The sequence below is a fragment of the Melanotaenia boesemani genome, chromosome 15 (genome assembly GCF_017639745.1).
Source record: "Melanotaenia boesemani isolate fMelBoe1 chromosome 15, fMelBoe1.pri, whole genome shotgun sequence".
In the NCBI taxonomy this organism is placed as follows: Eukaryota; Metazoa; Chordata; class Actinopteri; order Atheriniformes; family Melanotaeniidae; genus Melanotaenia; species Melanotaenia boesemani.
Window position 1 is genome coordinate 18,863,581 of NC_055696.1, and position 25,978 is coordinate 18,889,558.

The 25,978-nt window shown below is 38.1% G+C and overlaps 1 protein-coding gene across 2 annotated transcripts in view; it reads left to right on the forward strand.

Moving 5' to 3' along the window:
* Positions 1 to 25,978, forward strand: part of jade2 (jade family PHD finger 2) — a 226,410-nt gene that overhangs the window by 120,269 nt on the left and 80,163 nt on the right. For both annotated transcript variants that reach the window (XM_042007961.1, XM_042007963.1), the window contains exon 5: positions 16,306 to 16,460. In XM_042007961.1, coding sequence (XP_041863895.1) covers positions 16,306 to 16,460 — 155 coding nt within the window. The remainder of the gene's footprint in view (positions 1 to 16,305; positions 16,461 to 25,978) is intronic.

A 25,978-nucleotide genomic window follows, 5' to 3' on the forward strand; every position in this document is an offset into this window, starting at 1 on the left:
GCCAGGTTTGCAGTCCTTCAGCATTTAGCTCTACTCCTAACAAAATTAATTTATTTGTTCTTGCTCTCATTGCTCCTCTGCATTTTAAGTAGCGAGCCCAATTTCCAGGAAGGGAACATATTCAGAATAGTTTGCTAGTTGCTTGTTAGTCCAAAGCTAATGCACTGCAAGGGGCCGATTTATCCTGTTCCAGTGTTAGGTGTGGGTCAGATTTGCTTGCCTTATCCATATAATTTCCCTACATCTTGGATTTGTCATATTTAGACCTGGCTTAAAATTCTTGATCAGAAAGTCGTTGAAAAACAGTAGAATAATCCAACTCCACAATTCAACAGTTTTCCAACATTTTAAATGTTTTAAGCAGCTATTATCCTACACACTGTGTACATTGTGTTTCCATGACTTGTAAAAAATCTCAATCTCAAACTGAAGATGAAAAGAGGAACTTGAAAACACTACAAAATCCACACTGGGCTACTTTAAGAGCTGCAAGCTGAAGGCTTTGCAACTTAAACCTGATTTAACTGCAGCGCACACAGGGCAATCCAAGAAACTCTCAGAGGTCTTTATAGGAGGACAAAGTAAGTCATAGCTGGCATACCTTTTTACGAGCTACTGCACTTGCTAAAAGTTCTGAAGTTGATGGATATGCAAACCTTTGCTTCATGATCTATAACTCAATACCTGAACTTGACCATTTACAACCATTACTGGAAGGAATTTGATTTTGATTTGGTTTCAAATGTGCAGCCTTAAAGGCCAAACTCATCAGTAATACTTCTGGTTGTGATGCACAGATGTTGTAAAGTTGTAGAAGGTAAAGAGAAAAGAACAGCAGCTTACTTCTTCAGTGTTTCTTAATGTTTTGGGTTTTTTTTTATTCCTATCCTTGCTTTTTTCTCGGCTATTTATCAACTAGCACACTATCTGCAACCTGAAAACAAGGACTTTTCTGTATCCATGTTATCAGCATTTTCATCCTATTCTACCTTTTTTTTTGTGGTTACGATTTTGGATGATTAATTCTCGGTTTAATGGGATCATCAGATCTGATAACAGATTTATGGAGCATCTGAAAGAGAAAAGAGTTTTAACTGATGCAAGAAATATGTGGTCACAGATAGTCATGCTCCAAAGATAAGGGAAATTATGTAAGAGTGAAGACTTGGTTTGCATGATTTGTGTGTGTGTGTGTGTGTCTGTGTTGTACACTAGCTGATTGCTATGAAAGCAGCACAGGGGTGAGTCATCTCTAAAAGGTCATTGTGCAAATGATGTTTGTGTGTTTGGGGCAATGATTGAATTCACTGACATGAATATGACATGAAGGTGACTCACCGCTCCCAAGGATAACTGTGCAACAGTTTCTGTGTATTGGAGATACACTTACATTATTTATTTCACATAAATATAACAAAAGTGATTCTCAAAGCTAATTGTGGTCTGTGTGTGTGTGTGTTATTTTTCCATATGAATATGACATGAAGATGACTCACTTCTCCAGAGCAACACTGTGGTAATTGAGAAGGAGGTGTTTGTGTGTATCTTTGTGAGTTCCTACATGTGTCAGGCTCAGTCCATCTAATATCTCCAGCTCTGAGTTAGTGTGTGCACGTGTCTTTTACAGAAGACATACACATGATTTATTTTTCACGGCAAACATAAACAAGCTGCCTCTTCCAAATCCAGGAAGTTGGACAAATTTTTTTTCTTTTCAGAGTCTGTCATTATAACGAGCTTGGCTGACATGTTTAGAATCATAATCATTTCCATATTGTCTCAAGAGTCTTGAGCTGAACCCTTTCTGCAGCGATGAACCTAAAAACCCATGAAAGGTGATAGAGCTGAAGTGGCTACAATCAATATTATTATACAAAGTGTTGTAGGAAGGATCTGCTTGTAAGAACAAACTCGCACAGATAACCCCCCACTTCACATCTTAGTTAGTTGGGATTTTTAAGCTCATTATTTTTTTCAAATCTCTGCATTAAGAGCCACAGCATGAATATGTTTTCTGAAGAAAAAAAAAAAAAAAAAAAAACACAACAAAATTAAGCACACGCACGCGCACACACACAAAAAAGATTTTAACAGCTAAAGTTTCAGATACCTCCTTCAGGGGTTGGTCACCGAGTCTGAGGAAAGACAAGAAATGCATCTTCATTTAGTTTGGTTTGCTTTCACATTGTATTTTTCTCAAGAAAACCACCCCACCTGGGGAACGTCATGCAGTCACAACAGGTCGCAAAAGACAGAGCAAACAGTGTCTGGGAATGCGTCCTAAGGGTGCCCTCAGCCCTTCTAAATGAAAACCTAGTTTGTTTACTCAGAGTCCGGTTCATTTGAGATAGTGTGAATGTGCTGCAATGGAACTCCCATGCGTATTTATGAAAAGACTTTTGACAGCTGAGGTAATTTTAGACTGGTGCCAGGCTCTCTTAGCGTCTTATTGGTGCAGGTTCTCTTAGTCATCTCTGCTAGAGAGACAGAAAGCGTAGTGCATCATAGCTCTAGTAGACACTGGAGATTAAATAGATGTCTGGGACTAGAAATGTCAGGTACGTTGGGATTTAAATGAAGTTATTATTGTCCACCTAGCTCATTTCTGCTGCAGTTAACAATAATAAAATATACAACTCAAAGGACGGATGTTATACTTTGATTAGTTTTTGTGTCGTTGATCTCTCCGATCAATAGAGACAGATTGGTTGAGCCCCACAAAATAATATTCAACGCTTAAGAGGACAACAAATTATGTTGTCTTTTTCTTTTTTTTTTTTTTTTTGTCTTTCAATTTTTTATTAGATTTTTTCATTTTTTGAGCAGTGTTCCATAATTTGTTGTAGATCAGATTGTGGCAGTAGAGCATTTGATGTGGGTTTTAAAGCTAAAATGAATGATTTTATGGTTTCATTATCTAAATAAACAGTGAAACAACCAATCACAATTAGTTTAACTCAACAACTAATCCCCAGAGGGAGGTGTCCCTCTAGATCAGGGATCTCCAACTGCGGTCCTCGTGAGCTACTGTCCTGCAGGTTTTGGATTCTACCCTGATGCAACACACCTGACTCAAATCACTGGGTCATTAACAGGCTTGTGCAGAGGTGTGTTGTAATAGGAGACATCTGAAACCTGCAGGACAGTAGCTCACGAGGACCAGAGTTGGAGACCCCTGCTCTAGATATTATATTAGCCAACTTTGAAAATGTTACAAAGTTGGATGAGCATTTAAATTAACCCTGTTTTTTTATGGACACACATACACATCCTTCAGCTCCCCACAGTGCCACCCCTGGATCCTAGGGTGTGTAACCCCGTACAGGTTGAATGCCAGCCGTATTGTCCCGCTCCAGTCTGTATGCAGGTATGAGCCTGTGTTTTAGAAGAGAGAGGGATTTGTGGAGGTTGGCCAAGGACAAGGGGCTGTTGGCACAACACGCTGTCCCACTCTCACACTCTCTCTCTCACACACAAGCACACTCACTCTCTTTTTTATACACACACACAGTCTGGTGTGAAAGTAGGGAAAGAAAGAGCGATTACAGTGAAGAAAAGTGAATAGCTGGTTTTCTCAGCCGTACTGTGACAGTGAGGTATTTCAAGAATGAGAGATTATTTGAAAGGCACACACAGACCCAGTGTGTACACACAGGGAAATGATTGTTTGCATCTAAGAAGAATGGTATGTCTGCACAAGGGTTTAATCTTGTACTTAGAGCAGCATCCTTATGAAGTTTTTGGGAGGAAACTGATCAGTTACTGTTTTTATTTTTATTAGAATAAGTTAAATTCATTCTACAGTGATGTCAACTGCATGTTCCCCTAATACTTACAAAATAAACATTTTATTGCTTCTGGATGTTGACATAGTGACGTAATACTTTGAAGTAACTGAGTTTGACATTTGATAGAAATAAAAAAAATATTTAAAGGAAAGGAAATTAATCCCTTAATGCTTCTGTCTTTTCTTTTAAAGCATCTTTAATGTGATGTCTTCTTCTTTTTTTTGATTTATCATCTTTTTATTCTGTCTTTCTTTTTGTAGTCTTCCCACTTTTACAGCTAATTAATGTTTCCAGCCTTGAAAGTGTCAGTGTGTGTAAATCACATCCAACGGGTGATAATCAGCCTGCTGCCTGACCTGCAGTTAAGCAGCAGGTTTTATTCTCAGACAGACCAGTTAGATTGTGACAGATTGGATTTATTGTCTCTGAATTTTCAGTTTTTATATTTCCTAAAATTAAGGCAACGTCTGCATGGAGCAGCTTCTTTCTGGGATTCATTAACTTACCAGCAGTAGTCGGCAGCATTCTCGTCTTGGAGAATGGCAGGTTACGTGACCTAGTTTTGGTCGTTAAAAACAATTAAAACCTTAAAATATTTGTTTTTTGTTCAAACAAATGTTATATTGTGGATTTTTACACTGTGTTAATTGTTTTGTTTGAGTTGTTTTAAATGGTAGAGATTCACTCTTCTGTTGCTCTTCTCCAAGTAGCTGTTAGCTTAGTTCCCCTGTTAGCGTACTCCTCTCCTTCAAACTAAACACTGGCTATTTGTAGGTGCTACACACAGTCACTCTTAGATAAACAAAAAAAAAAAAATCCGGTATGAATCTTAGATGTAATATTGACTTACAAAAATGTACTGTTGAGAGAGTGTACACCCGGAGTTCAGTGCTACAATGAAACGTAGCCTAGCATCTATGCTAATGTTATTGATTTTGACCTTATTTTTTATTTTATTTTATAATATTTTTTGTGATATGTGATATTAAGATGGAGAAATGTAGGGGAATTTGAGCTGAAGTAGATGAAGGTAGTTTAGTTACCTGGAGGAAGAAGTGGTGGAGTACTACAGTTTTAATTCCAACTGGCATTATTAAAAAGAATGGTAGCATGATTTGAAGAGGTGAAAGTTTTTGTCAGCACTGCCGGTGGAAATGACAGTGACATTAATGGGCTCCAGTTAATTAAAAGTTTGTCCTGTGAGTTGGTTAGAATATTAAGCCCTTTTAGACAGGTAGAGTGGAGCATAACAATAAAGAATAAGTGGCAGATTGTGAACATAAACCCAAATTTCACTTTGTATTTCTTTCTTTTCCTCTTAAGTCCCTCTGTTCCTACTGTGATGTTCTTCCTTTCTGTCTGTTATATTATCTGCTGACCCCTTCTCTTCTCTGCCGTTTTGTTTCCAGCCTCGTTTAGAACGACTTCCTGTTCTGCGTGAGTGATCTGTCAGGAGTTGACGTCTGAACTAGACGTGTCCTGTGTGGGCAGAAAGTCAGACTGAAAACTCGGCTAAGCCGCTGCCGTTCTGCCCACACTGGAAATGTCTTATGTAAACATCATCCACTTCGTCCCTCCTTGAGAAAACAATATTATTGATGTTTTATAAAAAGGAGGAAAGTGAGATTTACAGATTGGTGAGAAACATACGGGAGTGTGGAGAAAGTGGAAATACTAGGCTGACTTTTTTTTTCTCTTCCTTTTTATGCATCACTCTAAAAAAGAGCTGCTGGATAAAGAGTTTTAGGGTTCCATTCATATCCAGAGCCACTTCACTGTGTACAGTCAAAAGCAGGAACCATTTGTTCCTCCACTTTAAGCCACATCTCACAGTCTTTCCCACCCACTATGTGAGATTTCAGATGCTTTACCGGACTTTTATTTTCCTGTCTTCATCTTCTTTATGACAGAGAAGCTGAAGTGCTGCTGGACTCTTAAATCCCCATATTCACCTTAATTTTCTTTTTCTGTATAATTATGTTTAAGGACATTTCTCATGCTACTGCAATGGATTTTAAGCTTTTAAGACTACTTAGCAACATTATTTCTCTATTATAAGTACAACAGCTAATGGCTCAGTCTGAACTCAAAATAAAAACTGGCATATCCAATCTTTAGTCTGCCCCCAGCACTGAGATGAAAATGAATTTGGCTTCATAAAAATTGACTAACACCTTGTAGCATCTGGCTTTCAACTAAAATCACATTTATTCCAAGGTAATGCCCTCTATCTTAGTCATGGTCCTTGATGGGTTCCAGCTCTGACTGGTGGTAAAGGAAGCGTTACACTGGTATAGACTTTCACCTCTACTGGTGCGATGCTGTAAGCAGCTATGATTTGCCACCAGCATCTGCAATTTTTGCTTCTACATTTTATTTCTGCCCAAAATGACACTCATCTCTGGTCATGCAACCATCGCTTGGTTAATGGTGAGTTTGAAGAGAAATGAAACATAAAAAAACGATCCTACATTGTATTCATGACGTCAACCATTGAGCACTAGACAGACAGAAAAACAGACCATTTCTGCTGCAGTGGCAGAGTAATCTCCCAGCACCTTTTGTCAAGGAGTAGCTTCATCTTGGTTATGAGTAAAAGCTGCTGATTTAACTTTTGTGTCTGACAACACTGCACCCACTGATATAATCAGGGTGGGCAGAATATTAGAACCATCTTGCAAAATAGCCAGAAATATGTGGGAAAGTACTGTAAACCAATTCTGTGCAGGAATGAATGAGACAGGGGGAGGGTGATAGTTTCTAAAACCATAATTATATTACAGCTGCTGGTCCGTGTAATCCTGCATTGCTACAGTAAACCAGCATTATTTATTTTCTGTCTGAAGCCTTCATCTTATGACATGTGGCAAGCAACGTTGGGTAGGAACATGTTACTAATAATGCATTACTGTAAGGCTGTTACTTTTGTTAGTAACTGATACTTTAATGCATTACTCTTTAAATAAAGTAACTCACTTACTTACTGTTACCCTACGTATTTGTTCATTACTTGCTAAACTAATACATGCTGGCCAGCAGGTGTGAGCTTCTTCCTGCTTACAGCAGTGATGCAGTACGACATGGGCAGCGTTGAACAGTCCGCTTGTTGGGCTTTTTTTTCTGTGAAGTTACTTGTAAATATCGTCAGCTGCGGGTTTTGGACTTGTTTTCTTAAGTGTACTTGCCTACTTGGGTTTCCTCTGCTTCCTTTGTAAAACCCTCCTGATTTTCTCCCAGCTGTCTCAAGCAATAACCCCTGGATACGGAATGGGAAGCGTGAACACAACGGCCCTTTTTTGCAGGAACTAGTATCCACAGCCTCGTTTCCTTGGTTACCGCAGGCATCCGAACTGGCGTGTCCCTACAGACACACACGCCCACATCTTTACTTGACAGAGAAACAGACCTCAGACTTCAGACAACTTTATTAATCCCTTTGGGAGGTTCCCTCAGAGAAATTGAAATTTCTTTACACTCCGCACTGCTGTCCTATCAACAAAACAAAAATAAGAAGAATATAATAATGTGAAACTTTTTAAAAGACGTGTGTATATACAAATAAGTATAAATAAAAATAAAATAGAATTACTTTGTAATAAAACAAGTATATATATATATATATATATATATATATATAAATATATTTATATGCATACATACACAAACTATATATATATATATATATGTGTGTGTGTGTGTGTGTATATATATACCGTTCAAAAGTTTGGGGTCACTTCCCTATTGAATCCCATGGCAAAGTGACCCCAAACTTTTGAACAGTAGTGTATATATATGTGCGTGTCTTGTGTGTACATGCATATACACATACATCTACACACACATACAACATGTAGAGATATACGTGTGTATATCTAATTGTTCTAAATCTAAACAGCACTGTTATTAAGTTATAAGGATATTCATGGGAACATTTTTAAGAATGTTCTTTTAAAAGAGTAACTAAAGAGTTACTTTTAACAGTACCACGTTACTTTTTTGTATAAGTAATCAACAAAGTAAGTGAGTTACTTTTTAAATTAAGTAATTGTAACTAGTTACTGTCTTTCAGTAACAGGCCATAAAAAGTAAATGAAGGGTGCAAGAAAGCCAGATTGGAGTAGGGAATACTGTTGTTTGTTTCAAAGTCAGAAAAAAACAAACGTTTACAGCAGCAGTAACGTCCTTTCAGACATGAAGAATCTAATATTGCTGAAGCATCTGTCAGATGTCATCAGATCCCATGGAGCTAGCTGAGCTGAATATTAGCCGTGTCAGCAGTCTCCAGCAGGGCTGTTCGGCTCAGATGTGCATTAATGTAACACTCTGGTATGTCAAGTTAAGCATAACTGATGTGGTTATACAGTAAGTGAAAAAGCTAATTTATTTAAATGGTTATTCAAGCTTTTACAGGAGTAATAAAGAATAACTAAAGAATAATCTTACATTCCTGTTCTTGGCACTGCTGATGTTTGACTGTAAAATATAGTTCCTTTTTTTTTGTTAAAGTTCTGAGCTGTGTTTAAAGTATTTTTTATTTTATTTATATTTAATTCATTTTTATTTTCTTGTAGTCAATTTTTTCTATAGAACTTGTTTTAATTGAGGAAATATGGCTTGTTTTACAACATTGTCATAATATTTGAACCCAGTCTTTTTTTCAAATATTTAAACACTGAAACACTGTTTTCCCTTTGAAACAAATAATAAATAAATAAATATAAGGGGGAAAAGAAAAGGGGTATTTAAAAAAATGGGAGGGAAGAAAATAATAAAAATAAATAGAAAAAAATTAAAGAAAAAAATTACAAAAAAAAAAAAGTTATCTTAAGGTCATGCTGCCACCAAATTTCAGATGTGAAAAAATATATTTGAAAATAGTCTGAAAAAGAAATGTCTGGGGCAAAAGAAAGGCGTTTGGCTTAGACTGCTCTCAGACTGAAAACCTCTGTCATGTCTATCTTTAACTTCTGGGAATATCTTGGATAATGTAGGTTTTTAAAAGTGAACTCAGTGTGATACTTTGAATTAAATTAGCCCAGTCGAGCATATGTAGAGCTTTTATGAATCCTCACAATTCCCCTCTCACGTACTTCTTCTGTAAATCTTCTGCCTAATTCTTGTTCCTAAGGGATTTTTTCTTAAGATGTGTATCCTCCATCAGATGTTGTAACATGTGTATATTTTTCATGTAATCTTCTAAAATGATCTGGAGTAATATCTTCCAACTTTTTGAAGGTTTTCCTATGCTTATAGTTTGCTAAGCCACCATTGTTAGCATAACAGACCATTTAGTCAAGTACTAGTTTTAAATGGCATCTTTAGCCATTTTATTACCAGCAGGCTGATAAAAAGACACATTATTTGTTTCCATTTTTAGTTGATTATCCAACAACATGGTGCATCTTCGCCTGAACAATGTGAGTAATGTTAGGAATCTGGATAAGTGGAAGGCAAAAGACAATGTGTCAGGTCTAAAACCTGTCTACAGCAGACAAACAGTATCTAAAAGTGATGTGCTTGAGACATAGGAACAGAGTCTAGCAAAGACCTGACTCAGGACTCAGAAATCATCTGGACCTTTAGTTGATCCGTCAGCTGTTGGCCGAAGCCTCATCTGAGTATGCCAAATGAGACAGCTGAACTGAGGATAAGTGGTAACAGGTCTGATGAAGGGATGAATCTTTTGCTTGGAACTGAACATTTTTGAAGTATTGTGGGATCATTTTGACAGAGAATGGAACAAAAAGCCAGAATGTTAAAGAAGAGCTTTAGAAAGTCCTTCAAGAAGCCTGGAGAACCTTTCTTCAAGGCTACCTAAAGAAATTAAAGGAAAGCTCGTCTATAAGGGTTCAGACTGTGTTAAGGAGTAAAGCTGCTCAGACCAAATATCTTCTTGTATCAACTTTTTTTGTCATACAGAAAAAGCTCAGTATTTAGCACATTATTGTGTATATGATGTAGTGATTGAGAGTCAAAAAATAACTTAAATTGCCAAATTGGACTACAGTATTTTGTAGAGATAAATGTATTTGTCATGATTTGGGATCAGACTTAAGGTTTACAAAAGATTACTAGCTACCTTGTCTTTGATCGTATAAGCTGGAAGTTGCCTCAGTTTAGTATTTAAAAAACTGCTTTTTTTTAACTGAGAGAAACCCCAGGTGATGCAAGAATTATATTTTGGTCACTTTTAGTGAGTTTAAGCGTGAGAAAATAAAATGAACCTACAGCCTGAGCACAAAGTGATCTTGTAATGTTTCACTAAGGCAAATGTGGGAGAATGATTTGCACCGGTGGGCTGAGTTGGGTTTTACCGGATCTTTATATTGTCTTTCACACATGTGATTCCCCGCCTTCCACGGGTAAGATCATACAGCATCCTGTTCAACTATGTCACAACACAACATGGACTTTTACAGTTCCCACTCCTCTGCTCCCTGGAGGCTCATCACACACAGCAAACTAGAAACGCTCCAGCTCAGGAGCTCCGAGCTAAAGAGGTACTGAGGATGTGCAGTGTTTTGGTTTTCATTGTTTTTTTTTTTTGGGGCTCAGAGGCCCACAGTGTGTAGTTCCTCCTGAATATTTCATGACATATAAACTATAAAGATGAAAGCCAAAATCAGCTGTCCCATTGTTATGAGTCCAATGAGAGAAAATATAAATATTCCTCCTCTTCTGCTCCTCTCTTTAGGGGAACTCCAATGTAAACACAATTGATATTTATTAATATTATTTTTACTATTATTGTTATTTTTCTGCTATAATTAACAAGCTGAGAATAAATTATAGTTAGAGTTGAATTCAGATTTAAGATCTATTCCAGCTTTGCAGAGAGCGAATTGACAGAAAATGTTCTTTATTTTTACCTTTGTTGTTGTGGTAAAACTGGACAATGGGACCTTCTGCACACGCTTGTTTACCTACATTATGTAATACAGTGAAGTGTGTGTGGTAACCATACATGTGAGTGCAGGATACTTGATACTTATCAGTTGAGGGACACATTGTACTCTGATCCCGTTTACTCACTTCCTCTTGGATGAGGTGACTTTGCATTTTCATGAAGCAGTGTTTCCTTTTCACCTAGAACTTTGCATTTTCCATTTTCTTTATCGTACATAAACGCTGGATGCTCAGCAGATAAATAATCTTGCTAATGGTTGAGTAGAAAAACATACTGTTATGTCTCTTTCTCTGTTTCACAAACTCTGCTGCATTTGGATTTTTACAGATGTGACATTCATGTTTCTAGCTTTCATGTGGGTAATCACGGTGTCTTTTTTTCTGTGTTCACATGCTTTTCTATCTAAAAGTTATTAAACAAAATACAATGATGAGCATATTAGTATAAATATAAAATCCAGTCACACACTGCTGATACGATCTGTGCAGCACAGAGTGGTTATCACATTGAGGACTGGATAATTGTTTCATTGACTTTATTTATTTTTGCTGTTTTTCTGTTATCTTTTAGTTTATTTGCCAGAGCAGAAAATAAAAACAGAAATCTGTAATTTATCCAGAACTGTCTGTGTCACACACAAAACAATAGTAAAGCTTTTTACTTACTGAACTGTTGTTAGTACGCAATATAACAAGAAATTTGTTTTTATCTGCAGGTAAAATAGACACAGTAGGTACTTGGTACCTTTTGTCTAAATTTTAGTTGGAAATGTTCAATGTTCTAGTTTAAAATCTGTATAAACACTTACTGGTCCCTTTTTTTAAGTGCACATGATCAATTGCATGTTAACACAAGTAACTAATCAGCCAAGTACATGGCAGCAGCTGAATGTACTGTATTTAGGCATGTACACATCATCCCAAATGGATGTTAGTCCGTTTGATATAAAATCTATTTGGTCTGCACTATGAGACAATAAAAATATTACTGTTACAACTTTATGTGTTTGTATAACAACAACTTCAATGGGAGATCCTCACTAAAATATTTTGAAAATGCTCCAACTGTTTGCAAAGCTCTGCTTTGACCAGTTGTGTTGAAGGCACAGCAGACACAGTGCTTAGAGCCCTTAAACCCAAAAACATAGTTTAAGTGAGTGTTGCCACGTTCAGAGAACATGAAAAGAGCTTGAAATTAAATCTGTGATGCTGCTGCAGAGGTTAAATGAATTTATGGACATCACACTGAATGTAAATTTTTAACCTTTGCTTTGTCCTGTGACAATAACAATAATGCTTCTTATATTATTTAGAGCCTGTGCCTGTTCTGTGTGTTTACAAAAAAGGGAGGTAGTGTTTTTTTTTTTTTGTTTGTTTTTTTTTATTACTTGTTTTGGGGTTATTTTTTAGCTTTAATGGTTCTGCCTTTAAAGTTTTTGACCTGTTTGTTTCCAGGATTTTTTACAAAGTTAAGGTGGTGGATTTGTGGATGTACATGAAGATTTTACTGAAAGTGGAGTATAGCCTGACTTAGAGGTGATTAACTTTTTAAGTTGATCCTAGTCAGAATCTGAATTAATTGGGTTTTATTTGTTTATGTGATTTTTTTTTTAAGTCAGCTTTGGCTAAAACTGAAAGTGAAAAACATGTCTTCGTGGATATAAATAAATATATATATATATATATATATATATATATATATATATATATATATATATATATATATATATATATATATATTCAAACATGTTTTTTTTTTTAATCTTTGCTGAAAAGTACAAATCAATAGACCAGTATTATAATAATAAAACACCACCACTCACTGGCTATGAAACACTTGTTGCTTTTAAAGTTGCATAACAGTGACAATGAGCTCAGTCTCATTCAGTATGAAAGCTATTCTCCCTCTCCATGTGAATGTTGGTGTGTGTTTCAGTCTCCTTAGCCTTTCACTGGCCAGGCCTGTCTGTCCAGTATCCGATATCATTCTGATGGCAAGCCAAAATAGGCCTCAGATTTTTCCCCCTCCGTCCACACATAAATATATTAGAGTTTTGGATTCATTAATCGTTGCGCATTAGCACATTGATTCTGCGGTTATGTTCAAAATTGGCCATTTGGAGACAAAAATGGATCAGATATGTGTGTTTTTGTATTAGATTAATGGCTGCAATATCTGCAGTGAGAATGTTGTCGATCACTAATGGACAATTACAGTACCAGGATGGTACAATTGATTTGAGCTGGAAAAGCAAGGATTGGGCATAAATACAGAACAGACTGGGGAAATATATGTGTTGTGTGTGTGTGTGTGTGTGTGTGCACATATGAAAGGTTTTATTTTTCATGAGCTCAGTGAGGTTTGTTGTGTTGTAACACACAAACCTCCAAGAAAGCAGAATTAGAAGTAGTAGAGGTTAAAGGGGAATGTATTTATGAGAAAAGTGATGAATGTGAAGTGACAGGAAGGGTGTAAATTCTAGTGAAGATGGAGCTAAAACTGTAGCAGCTGTTTTGTGAAGACAACTGTAGTGGTGTTGATGGTAATGATCATAGTGAGGCGAGGATGAAGGTTAGTAAGTGGTGTGATAATGAGATGTTGAAGGCAGGAGGTAAATGGAGAGCCAAAGGTTGCTTTTTGTTTGTGGCTGTGATCTTTGACGCACTTCACCTTTTTACACAAAGGTCACACTTCCCCAGGCAATTGTGTGAAAGATAGGGGTGTGGTGTGTGTGTGTGTGTGTGTAAAGATGTTTTAGACTAGCTGTATGATCTCTAGAGGATTTTGTTATTTGCTTTGGGTATGGTGTCTCCCTGCATGTATGTACCTCATTCTGTGTATTTTCTATATACATCTCTGCAGATTAATGTCCAGATGTGTTTTGTGGGCCTGTGTGAGTGTGTGTATATGAGCGTGTTAGAGTCTTTATTGGTTCCCAGCGGGTTGAACAGAGTTCCTGACCCCATTTCCTGCTGTTGTTGACAAAGACATTTAGGCCTGAGGCTCTAGAGACTAGACAGTGCGTGGTGGAGCTTCCTGTCACTGTTCCCTATCAGCACTTGATTTTTCATTGTTTTTCTTTTTTATCTATCTATATTGCTCGAATTCTGGTTTAGTCTTAATGGACCATGAGGTCAGAGCGTGTCTGTGAGAAAGAACCCCAGACATGAGAAGGACTTCCAAATAATTCCTGTTGACATAAGCGGTGCAGTGTGTCACAGAATGTTACAGCAATAAAAAAAAAGGTCCTCACAGTTATGTGCAAGCAGCTTTGGAGGTATCAGTTTTCTTGTCATGCATTACTATAACCTGAATTTAACCACCAGAAAAGATAAAAAGGAAGAACAAGATTGGTGTGTGTAAAAGATTTTATAAATAAACATTGTAATTATCCCTTTAAATTGTGTTTGAAAACTAAATATTAACATTTGACAGTTGTTTTTTATGCTAGGCAATTCAATATTAACAGAGTTTAGGTATGAAAAAATGAAAGAAAAATAAAACTACTTCTATCGCATCAATTTGTCTGTTTTTTTTTTTTTTTTTTTTTTTTTTTTGGTGCACAATGTCTTGATTTCACCACCAGTTATAATAGTTGATTAACTGTACGTAATATACACTGCCTGGCCAACAAAACACCCTTAGCTTTAATTACAATCCTACGAAGCCCCTCTGGTGACATGAGGAAAAAAACAAAACTTTATGACATGACGACTAATTACTGATGCGGGAACAAGATGTTATGGTGGCACCACGTGTTACTAAAGCCATGTCCACAGGGAGACTAGTTTAGATTTATTCACTAAAGTTTTTAATGGTTTAGACATTTTGTTCACATGGAACCAGTGTTTTGGGAGCCTGGAAACATTCATTTTTAAACTGGGTCCCAATGTAAATTAATTTAAAAACATCACCATTTGTTCCCGTGTTTACAATCCAAACGCTTCTTTCCTGATCCGACTATTCCACATATCCTTTAATCTGCATTTCTACACGAGTTTCTGAACATGCTCCATGTCTTCTTCTCTGTTTTTATTGTATTCCTGTTGGCAGTGCTACAGCGCCACTTACAGGCCTGGCATATGTGTTACAGCATTTTCAGTGTTTTTATCTGGATATGCAACAAACAACTTTCCCAGTTTCTATATATCGTTTTAGTTTCAAACTGTGCCTCTTAAACACCCAAACAACCCAAACACTGTGCTTAATCACAAGAAATAACAGGATGTCATTATAATTCATAAAGGAGCTCGTTCATTATCTTGTGACCATATTTTGTCATTACGTCCCACATGTAACTAATATGTGACCAGGACTTTGATGCTTGGTGATGGATTGATATTTTTTCTATTTGAGGACCCTAGATGGGCTTCTTACACGAAGAGTACCATCATTGTGACAATCGTATGCAGGTGACATAATTTATTTCCATCCAGACTTGCACTGACTTTCACCAAGATATTTTGTTGATGATTAGATAGTTGGATCACCATCGTCTCCAGATCATCTCAAAGACTCTATGTTCACGTGGTGATGTCTCCTGCTCCATGAAGCACTGGAAACTGAATCCTGAAATTCAGCCACTCAGCAGCACACCTCATTGTGCTGCTGAGGTGTAGGACTAACAGACTAAAAGATTCATTTATTCTTGCAGTAATTAGGTTTTTAAATGACTTGTTGTGATATGATGTGTCTGTTGTTCTTATTATAAATGTTGTTACTGGCTGTAGAACTAATTGCCCCCGGGCGATAATAAAGATTCTTGAACTGAACTGAGAAGAGAGAATGAAATGTAAGAAAGAGAAAATCTATTGAGGGGAAAAAATCCACTCATAATTAGGTAGACAACTGATCTTTTTTTTTTTTTGTTGGCACACAACTAGGTAAACCTTGACCCGACCAATCCCAGATCATAGCACTGCCCCCACAGATTTGGACAGTAGACACTAGGCATGATGGATAAAAGACTTGTGGTTACAGAAGTCTTAAACTTCTTAACCTTGTTATTTTCGTGTTTGCCCCATTGATGTTCTTCTATCTGATTATACTTACTGTCCTTAATTCTTCCTTGAAGATGAAGGCTCATCTATCTTACTGAACAAGGTTTTTATAAAACACAGGATGCTGATGATGACTGGTTGTTTGAGGAAGGAGAAGCTGCTCACTGCATCAGTTTGGCTTGAATAACTTGTTTTTTAGATTAATCGCTGCAGTACTTTTACATTAGGACATCTTATCTGTTTATTTAGTTGATCTAAATAATGGCATTTTACTGTTTTCTGATTCTGAAGAACATCATTGAGTGGTCCTGTTAATATTATATTTTTTCTTATTTAAAGATGTTGTTTGTTAATGAAATAAGTATTTATCTTTGTTTTTATGTTATTGAGATTCAGAATTATAAGAATGAAAACACATGAAATTGTATTTTAAATCAATATGAGGAGAAAAAAAATGCATAGATTTGCTTTACATATTGTAACTGTAACATCAAAACAATAAGGTACAAAGAGCTGACTCTACTTAACTGTCCATGGGTGTGTGTTTGTAGTTTGTTGTTTTCAGATTGCATTAAAAATAACTCTCTGTGGATCTTTGTTTTTGTTTCAGGTCATTGCCAGAGTCAACAGGTGGTCTGTTCAGCAGCGGGCAGGAGACAGAGGGAGATGCTCAGCCTCCCCGTACCCAGCTTTACAGCTGCTACGACCTGGATGACCTGGATGTTGCCTGGCTGCAGCTGGTTAATCAGGAGTTCAGACAGATGGGTGAGTGCTAAAACACTTCCTGCATAGGTAATAATAATAGTAGCCTTACAATGTAAGTTGAAGGGCTGTAGTTTTCTGTCCTTCACTGAATGTGGTTCTAAGTTCTGAACAATGAAGAAATTGTTTTTATTCGGCCTCTTCCAACACGTTGGCCTTTTGTGAAGAAAGTCACCCCAGAATGTGACAAAAGATGAGCTTTCACTTCACCGTCATGGACTTGAGCTCTGCACTGTGTGGAATTTCCTGTGTAGAACAGCAACCAAGAAATCTGGAATTTTTTAATGAAATTCTCAATTGATATGTGCATAACATTAGTTTAATTCAGTCTGAGACTGTGCCTGAAATTTCTTGTTCAACCTGATTTTACTCTTCTGCAGTGACAGCAGCTTTGATTGCAGGCGCTAAAGTCTGGCTTTCTGTCTGTTTTATGTGATGTTTCATTAACATTTTGAGGGAATTTATTAAGAACATACACATGTGTACTAGAAAGCAAAGATGAGCTGAGAAGGTTTTGGTGTTCAAAAGTCAAAAATCAGTAACAAATGAATTGATCCTGTTTTATCATTGTTGCATGATGGAACGAAACAGACTGAAAGCAAAGTAAAAATTACTTCAACAGTGTCCTAAAAATCACAGAAAGTGTTTTACTGGAACCCCAGTTCCACTCAGGAACTGGTCTACTTACTTGGGGGTCTAATGTTGCTCTGAATTTGTTGCTTTTTAAGACTTCAGCTTTAACACAATTGTTAAATGTCTAATTTAAACTGTTTTACTGTTGAAGCATGCCATTTCAGCACATGTATTAGAGCTCGTTAGCTAATTTTAGCTTGATCTAATGTTTCTGTGAATGACTCAACCTGAAAGAAAAAAGCACAGCTGTTCAAGAACTGAGCATTTGCAGTATTTTTATACCAAGCTCACTTCTGTGATGACAAATCTTTTGTTGTTTTTTTTCTTTTTTTTCTATTTCTTATTTCCTAGTTACAGAACATTTTTAGGTTTGAGTGTTTCCTCAAACTGAGATGACCTTTATAAGCTTTTTTTCTTTATTTAACATTGAAACATCCTTCTAAAAAACATATCCTATTGAAGAAAAAACCTCCACATCCTGTAAATATATTTGACTTTAGCTGAGACATCTTTTCTTTCCTTTTCCCAATTTCATTATTCATTTCATCTGCATTAGCATCACCACCTCTTATATAGTTTCTGCTCCTCTTCTTCTTCTCTCTCTCTCTCTTTTGCATTTTCTAGGCTTTCCATTTTGCCTTGGTGACAACTGCTGACCCCGAGCATCTCCCTCATCTCCACCATTTTATTCAATATCTGATCGGCTCCCTCTGAGATAAAGCATAGTAATTGTGTTTATAAATCCCTGCTGGGGTTTCAGGCCCTATTTCTGGTACACATCCTCCTTAAATCAAAATCAGACTCATGCACACATGCACACACATACACTGGCCCCTCCTGAAGCAAGTTGTTTCTCATAACCTTCGACAATAGACCAAACAAACAGAACAGAATATTTGATTGGTTTTGCTGGATGAGGCTCAGGACTCATGATGCATTGATTCAGCATTTTCTCTATCAGTCTTCCACATTTTATGTCATTGCATGTGAGTGTTCATAAGATGCACTAGAGAGCATGCTGAAGGTTTGGTGATTTAATCCTTTATTCAGTAAAGAGATGGAGTAAATTAGCATTTCATTTTATTCATCATAGAGGAAACCTTTCTTCATGCAGAACAGTAGAACAGTGGATTAAAAAGCGGAAAATAAAAAGTCTGACGATATTAACAGAGAAAACAGTCGGCATTAAAGGTCAAACTTTATATCCTATAGAAGCATTTACTAGATAAATTCAAACACAGATAAGTTAATTAAAGCACTGAAAATCAAATAGTGAGAAGAAAAACACTCATGAATAGAATTGCCTTCAGGATCACTTTCATTTTTCCACAGAGCTGAAGAAGCCTCTGGCTGAAGACACTGTTTTGTGGAGCGGTGTCCAGTGCTGTCTAATTATAATGAACCATTTGTACAGCATTTGCTTTGCCTAGATGATACATCATCTTGTTAAAGATATTAAAGGAGCTAAGCTTCCTCAAAAAAATCTTGTATCTCCTTTTGAGTTTGTTGTTTCTGTAGATATCCAGCCTATTTTTTCCTCAATAGAGTAATTCACTGATGTTGCAAATATATATACACTGTGTGCAGAATTATTAGGCAAATGAGTATTTTGATCACATCATCCTCTTTATGCATGTTGTTCTACTCCAACCGGTACAGGCTTGAAAGCCTACTACCAATTAAGCATATCAGGTGATGTGCATCTCTGTAATGAGAAGGGGTGTGGTCTAATGACATCAACACCCTATATCAGGTGTGCATAATTATTAGGCAACTTCCATTCCTTTGGCAAAATGGGTCAGAAGAGAGATTTGATGGACTCTGAAAAGTCAAAAATAGTGAGATGTCTTGCAGAGGGATGCAGCACTCTTAAAATTGCCAAGCTTTTGAGGCTTGATCATAGAGCAATCACGCGCTTCATTCAAAATAGTCAACAGGGTCACAAGAAGCGTGTTGAAAAAACAAGGCGCAAAATAACTGGCCATGAACTGAGGAAAATGAAGCGTGAAGCTGCCAAGATGCCATTGGCCACCAGTTTTGCCATATTTCAGAGCTGCAACATCACCGGAGTGCCAAGAAGCACAAGGTGTGCAATACTCAGGGACATGGCCAAGGTAAGGGAGGCTGAAAAACGACCACCACTGAACAAGACACACAAGATAAAACGTCAAGACAGGGCCAAGAAATATCATAAGACTGATTTTTCTAAGGTTTTATGGACTGATGAAATGAGAGTGAGTCTTGATGGGCCAGATGGATGGGCTCGTGGCTGGATCAGTACAGGGCAGAGAGCTCCACTCCGACTCAGACTCCAGCAAGGTGGAGGTGGGATACTGGTATGGGCTGGTATCATCAAAGATGAGCTTGTGGGACCTTTTCGGGTTGAGGATGGAGTCAAGCTTAACTCCCAGTCCTACTGCCAGTTTCTGGAAGACACCTTCTTCAAGCAGTGGTACAGGAAGAAGTCACCATCGTTCAAGAAAAACATGATTTTCATGCAGGACAATGCTCCATCACACGCATCCAAGTACTCCACTGCGTGGCTGGCCAGAAAAGGTCTAAAAGAAGAAAAAATAATGACATGCCCTCCTTGTTCACCTGATCTTAACCCCATAGAGAACCTTTGGTCCCTCATCAAGTGTGAGATCTACAGGGAGGGAAAACAGTACACCTCTCTGAACAGTGTCTGGGAGGCTGTGGTTGCTGCTGCACGCAATGTTGATCGTGAACCGATCAAGACACTGACAGAATCTATGGATGGCAGGCTTTTGAGTGTCCTCGCAAAGAAAGGTGGTTATATTGGTCACTGATTTGTTTTTGTTTTGTTTTTGAATGCCAGAAATGTATATTTGTAAATTTTGAGTTGTTATATTGGTTTCCCTGGTGAAAATAAATAAGTGAAATGGGTATATATTTGGTTTTTGTTAAGTTGCCTAATATTTATGCACAGTAATAGTCACCTGCACACACAGATATCCTGCTAAGATACTAAAACTAAAAAGAGCCCCAGTCCAACTTCCAAAAATATTCAGCTTTGATTTTTATGAGTCTTTTGTGTTCATTGCGAACATAGTAGTTGTTCAATAATAAAATTAATCCTCAAAAATACAACTTGCCTAATAATTCTGCACACCCTGTATATATATATATTATCCTTTTGCTGTTGCTGATGACCTATGCCTGTTACTGGAAGACTTCACATTTGCAAAATCATATCACACAGAACTTATGTATTAGCAGAATATAAAAAAGCTACATTTTGTTTCATTGCATTAAATAATAAAATAGCTAAATTATAGGTGAAGTTAGGAAAAATGAGGCCACTAAAAGCAGGACTGTAGATCTCACATTTGACTCTATGCTGCCTCTGCTGGTCACTTGTATATTACATCTTGAGGAATGTTAATTTTAGTATACATGCAAATTCTTAAGTAAAAGCAAGTAAAATTGGTCAGTTGATAACTAGTTTAGTTGAGAACAAGCACTGATTTCAGTCGTGGTTGGTACCGTCAGTTAGGTGAGTTACTGCTTGAGTTTCTGTCTTGGTTTCAGGTTATTGTTTACATTGCTAGTGTGGGGCTCTGTCGTTAGCACGTTCTCTCTACAACCAGCTGAGGCCGTGATGCGAGTCACACCCACTGTTTACCGCTCAGGGCAAAGCAGAAAAAGGTGGTTTCAGTCTGTTGCAATCAAGCAAAGTAAAGCTGTCAGCTCCAGGTAGTTTACCATAAATGGTTAGCTGAAGCATCAGCCATTGTGTAAGCCCATGTCTGGTTAAGACCACAAAGGGTAAAGACCTGCAAGTCGACCTGTGCGAGTCCACCGAGCAACGGCACGAGCTATAACCTAAATAATCTATATAAAACCTATCCTTTCCAATGGCATGCATGTCAGCCACACCTTCTGTTAGGCCTGGTACACACATAATGATTTTGGGGCTGTTTTTGTCCCAATTTTGCCTCTTGCCGACCTCGGACGGCAAACGCCCGATCATCGTGAGATTTCCCTGTTCAATTATCATTTGCCCTGAGGTGTGTTGCGACCCGATTTGACCCGATAATCCGCTCTGAAACAGGTTGTAGCCGACAGTTGGGAACATTGAACATGTTTAATATTTCAGAACCGATTTTTGAGGAACACCGACGACTCGCCCAGTGTGACTGTGTGGATGGTGACGTGGTACGGAATGTAGCCAATCAGAGAGCGAGCTGGCTGGGGAACAAGGAAGTAAATAAAGTCCGTGTTCACACCGTCTCCAGTCTTTTTTTTTCTGTTCTGGTGTTTTCTGTTAACAATAGTCCCAAGTCCACCATCATTCCCTTGTCCTATGTGCCATCATCCATGCTGTGAGTTGTGATTGCCGATTGTTACTATGTTTCTTCTTCTTCGTTTTTTGCCGGTTGTTGCTATGATTCTTATTCTACGTTTCGACATTTGTCCGGCTCGGAGGACTAGATTGTAGATGAGTTGTGGGACAGCATCGTTATATGTGTGTGTTGTTCTATGATTACATTTTCGGAGCACACCACACACAATACGTTCAAAACTGATTTTTTTTATCTTCACATGTGAGGTCTAGACCAGATAAGATTGAAAAAATCGTTAAATGTGTACCAGGCCTTTGGTCTCTGGAGCTGTCAGTCCGCAGTGAACAAAACAGAATTCATCATTTCATTGATAAATCTGTCACACATTCAGGTCCTAGCCCTGACTGAGACTTGGAACTCAGGCCACTTCATGGTTAAATTCTCTGTCTTCCTTCCTCATGTCACACAAGCGGACTTCAAAAATGGCATCCTACTGCAGAAACTTGAGATCCCTCAGACACAGCTATCTGACGAGGTTTACGCTACCCTCCCTTTTCATTCAGACTTCTCCTTACTGTCTGTTAATGAGGCTACAGAAACGCTCTGCTCCTCTCTCACCTCCTCTGTAGACAAACTCTGTCGTCTGGTGTCAAAACCAGCTTGACAAAATCCTCCCAGTCCATGCTCACAGAGGTTCTAAGAAACCAAAGAGCCGGACTCAGGACAGCAGAATGAAAGTGGCGTAAATCTGAAGCGCACACTGACTCGTCCGAGTACTGGCCAAAAATTGCATTTTCACACCCAGCCTAAAGGCTGCCAAGATAGCCTTTAATTAAAGCAAGATCTACACTGCTCCCATTACACGACAACTGTTTATGGTGTTTAACTGTCTTCTATCTCCACCACCTGCTCAGCCTGAAAAGGTTGCTACCATCAGTAACCAATTCACTGAGCCTGATCAACTCAACCTACCCAAACCAGGTTTCCGCTCTCTAAATGAGGACGAAGTCTCTAAACTTCTAGTCAACTCAAAACCATGACCTGTCCTCTTGATCCTGTTCCCTCTGACATCCTGCAGAGCATTTACCTACAATCAAAACTGCAGTAACCCATGTTATCAACTCCTCTCTTAAATCCGATGTCTTTTCCTCTGCATTCAAGCAAGCTCGAGTTACCCCGCTGCTGAAGAAACCCACACTCAACCCAGCCCAGGTTAAAAACTAGTTTCACTGCTTCCATTATGTCTAAATTACTAGAGCGTGCCGTCTTCAGTCAGGTCTCACAGTTCCTCCAAGACAACAACCTGTTTGATCCATATCAATCTGGCTATAGGCAAGGTCACTCTACTGAAACTGCTCTCCTGTCAGTTAACGATTCCCTGCAGCTTGCCAGATCCGCTGGACAATCCTCAGTCCTTGTGCTGGTGGACCTGTCTGCTGCCTTTGACACGGTCAATCATCATATACTGTTCTCCACACTCGGAGCTTGGCATCTCGGGATCTGTCCTCTCGTGGTTTATGTCCTACCTCACAGGAAGATCCTTCAGAGTATCTTGGCAAGGGGGAATGGCCAAATCACATAGGCTGACAGCAGGGGTGCCTCAGGGCTCGGTGCTTGGCCCTCTTCTCTTTTCACTATACACCTCCTCACTCTGTGCAGTCATTATCTCTCATGGTTTCTCCTACAACTGCTACACAGATGACAATCAGCTTTTCCTTTCTTTCCCACCTGACGACGCCGTTGTCTCAATGTGAATATCAGCATGCCTTGCTGATATCTCCGCATGGATGAATGATCACTACCTTCAACTGAATCTGTCCAAGACCGAGCTTATTGTCTGTCCAGCCAATCCTACTTTACCACTATAGATAAGTATACAACTCGACTCTATCACACTTGTGCCTACGTCTTCTACCAGGAATCTTGGTGTTATGGTAGACAACAAGCTGACCTTTAAGGACCATGTTGCCTCTGTTGCTCGGTCTTGCCGATTTGCTCTCTACAACATCAGGAGGATCAGACCCTACCTGACTGAACACACGGCGCAGCTCCTGGTCCAGGCTCTGGTCATTTCACGCATTGACTACTGCAACTCCTTAATGGCTGGCCTGCCTGCAGTTAAACCTCTGCAGATGATCCAGAACGCAGCAGCACGTCTGGTCTTCAACCAGCCCAAAAGAGCTCATGTCACTCCGCTGCTAAATGTAGCATGCATTACATTCAAAGCTCTGCTTCTGGCTGAAAATCAGTAGCTAGACTCTGTTCCTTTTTTGTTCCCCGGTGGAGGAACGATCTACCAAACTCTGTCTGATCTGCATAGTCCTTATCCACTTTGAAGAGCAAGTTAAAGACTCACCTGTTTAAGGAGCATTTCTGCACTTAGCTTAACTCTTTTACTCGTTGGAATGAGTTAGAAAGATTTGTCCAGCTTTTTGGCACAACTCAGCACTGAATAAGCTGCGTACACTTATACCCAAGATGTTATTGTGTGTTGAAAACATGATCTGGTTATTAAAGAAAGGACTATTATAGAGAGAGAGAAAAAAGTGAAAAAAAGCACTACACAACAGCACCTGGGTTCAACTGGACTCACAGCAGTCTGACTACCACTCAATTATGATGTCCCATCTTGTTTGAATTCTTGCTTGTGTTGTTCTTACTCTCAGATGTAAGTCGCTTTGGAGAAAAACGTCTGGTAAATGACTTTAGAATAGATAATCCTGGAGGATTTGTAAATTGTGAAGGGTGGAGTGGAGGTAATTTGTGTTGCGTGTTGAATTTGTCTCAACAAACACTGTATCTACACGGTGTTAGATCAAAATGTACATGAAAATATTTACAGTGAAGATCAGTGTATAATTTTAAAATGTACTTTAAGTGCAAATTCCACGCAAACACACACACACATGCAAAATGTGTAAATTGTAGTTTTGCGTCTTTCCTTTCATCCATGTGTTTAATTCCCAGTTTAAATGTCACAACAGGTTAATTTCTGATTTTTGGCTTCTCCTTTCTCGGCTGCTTAAGGGGCATTTTATAAATCTACAAAAAGAACAACGGTGACATAGTTTTGTCCCTTTTTCCCCCTAAAATCAAGTCAACAGCTTACGGCCAAATTTAACACTTTTGTGTGATTTCAAAGCGTCACCTTGAACTGCATATTCTGACTCATATTCAAGTTGACTTTATTTATTTATATATTTTCTTTCTGTAACAGTGCAGTAGGAAAGTGTGTGAAACTGCAGATCAGGCTCTGCATAAACCCTGTTGGAAATTATGCTTAATCCTCCTTTTGTGTTAGTTTTCTGTTACTGTCCCTAATGTTAACAGGTTGGATTTGACCCGTGTCTAAAATCACCCAAAAATTATCCTCAGAACAATGATTTATCAACCATTTTATTTTTAACAACATGAATACCTTCTTAGGATTCCATATTCATGTTTTTGTTTTTTGTATTTTTGGTGTGGCGCTTTGCCCCTTTCTTTGTCTTGTCTTTAGTCTGGAAAAAAATGTTAAAATGAACCTCAAGAGAATTTTTTTAGTAAATAAAATGTTGTCAAGTTACCTGAGTAAGTATTAGAACACATCCAAAATAAATGAGTTTTTATTTCTTTGTGATTACACTATTAACTATAGAAACATCCCTTGTGTTACAGGTCATTTTGAGCCTAGAAAAAGACAAAGAAGTCTTTGCTTCTTTTTTTTTTTTTTTTTACAATAAAATATGGGTGTGGCTGTGCTGGCTGATGTTGAGACAGGTGTGGCTGAGAAAGAAGCTGCCACTGATAATCTTTGTGTTACTAATGTAGTGGATGGAGTCCCTGGAAGGTTCTCCAGCTGTCTGAGTAATGACTGCAGTGGCTGAATTCAGGACACCCATCCCCTTTTGCTAAATGTATGTCTTGACATGGGGAATTCATTTTCTTTGTTTTTGGTTGAGTTGCACCCAGTGTGGTGGATGTGGGTCCACAACACAAATGCATTGTTCATGTACTCTCAGCTCTGTACCTGGGTTGAACATCAGTGGAAGGAGCTGCACCCATTGCTCTGAGACATCCCTGATTGGAGCAAGCTTGTCAGATTTTGCTGTAGTATCTTAATGTGAGTGTTCTTGATATAATTAGAAAATTCTAAAGTGACATTGTTGCTGGAAAATATTTTCACCTGTTGATGTATCCCAGAAACTATAAGAGGCCTCATTGCTGGATCTGTACAGTCCAGCAGAAAGAACAGTGGTAGGTATTCCTCAGTGACGTCATTCCACACGTCGCCCTGGAATTTTCTTTTAAATTCATTCTTTGTCTTAAAAAAAAATTTTTTTTTTCCTGTTTTGACAGTGGATTAAACAGATAAAAACATGTCTTGATGTCACTCAGCAATGCATGCTCTACATTGTCCTCAGAAAATGTGCTGCTGTTTATCCTCTAATTCTCAGGTAAAATGTGATCCAGAGCACGAAATATAAACTTTCCAAATCACCAACTCATAACTGAGTTGGTCTGTAGGTGTTCATGTTTATTGTGACCAAGTCCATCTGGATGGCCCGTTTGGAAGAAGAAAAAAAAATAAATAAAAAAAAG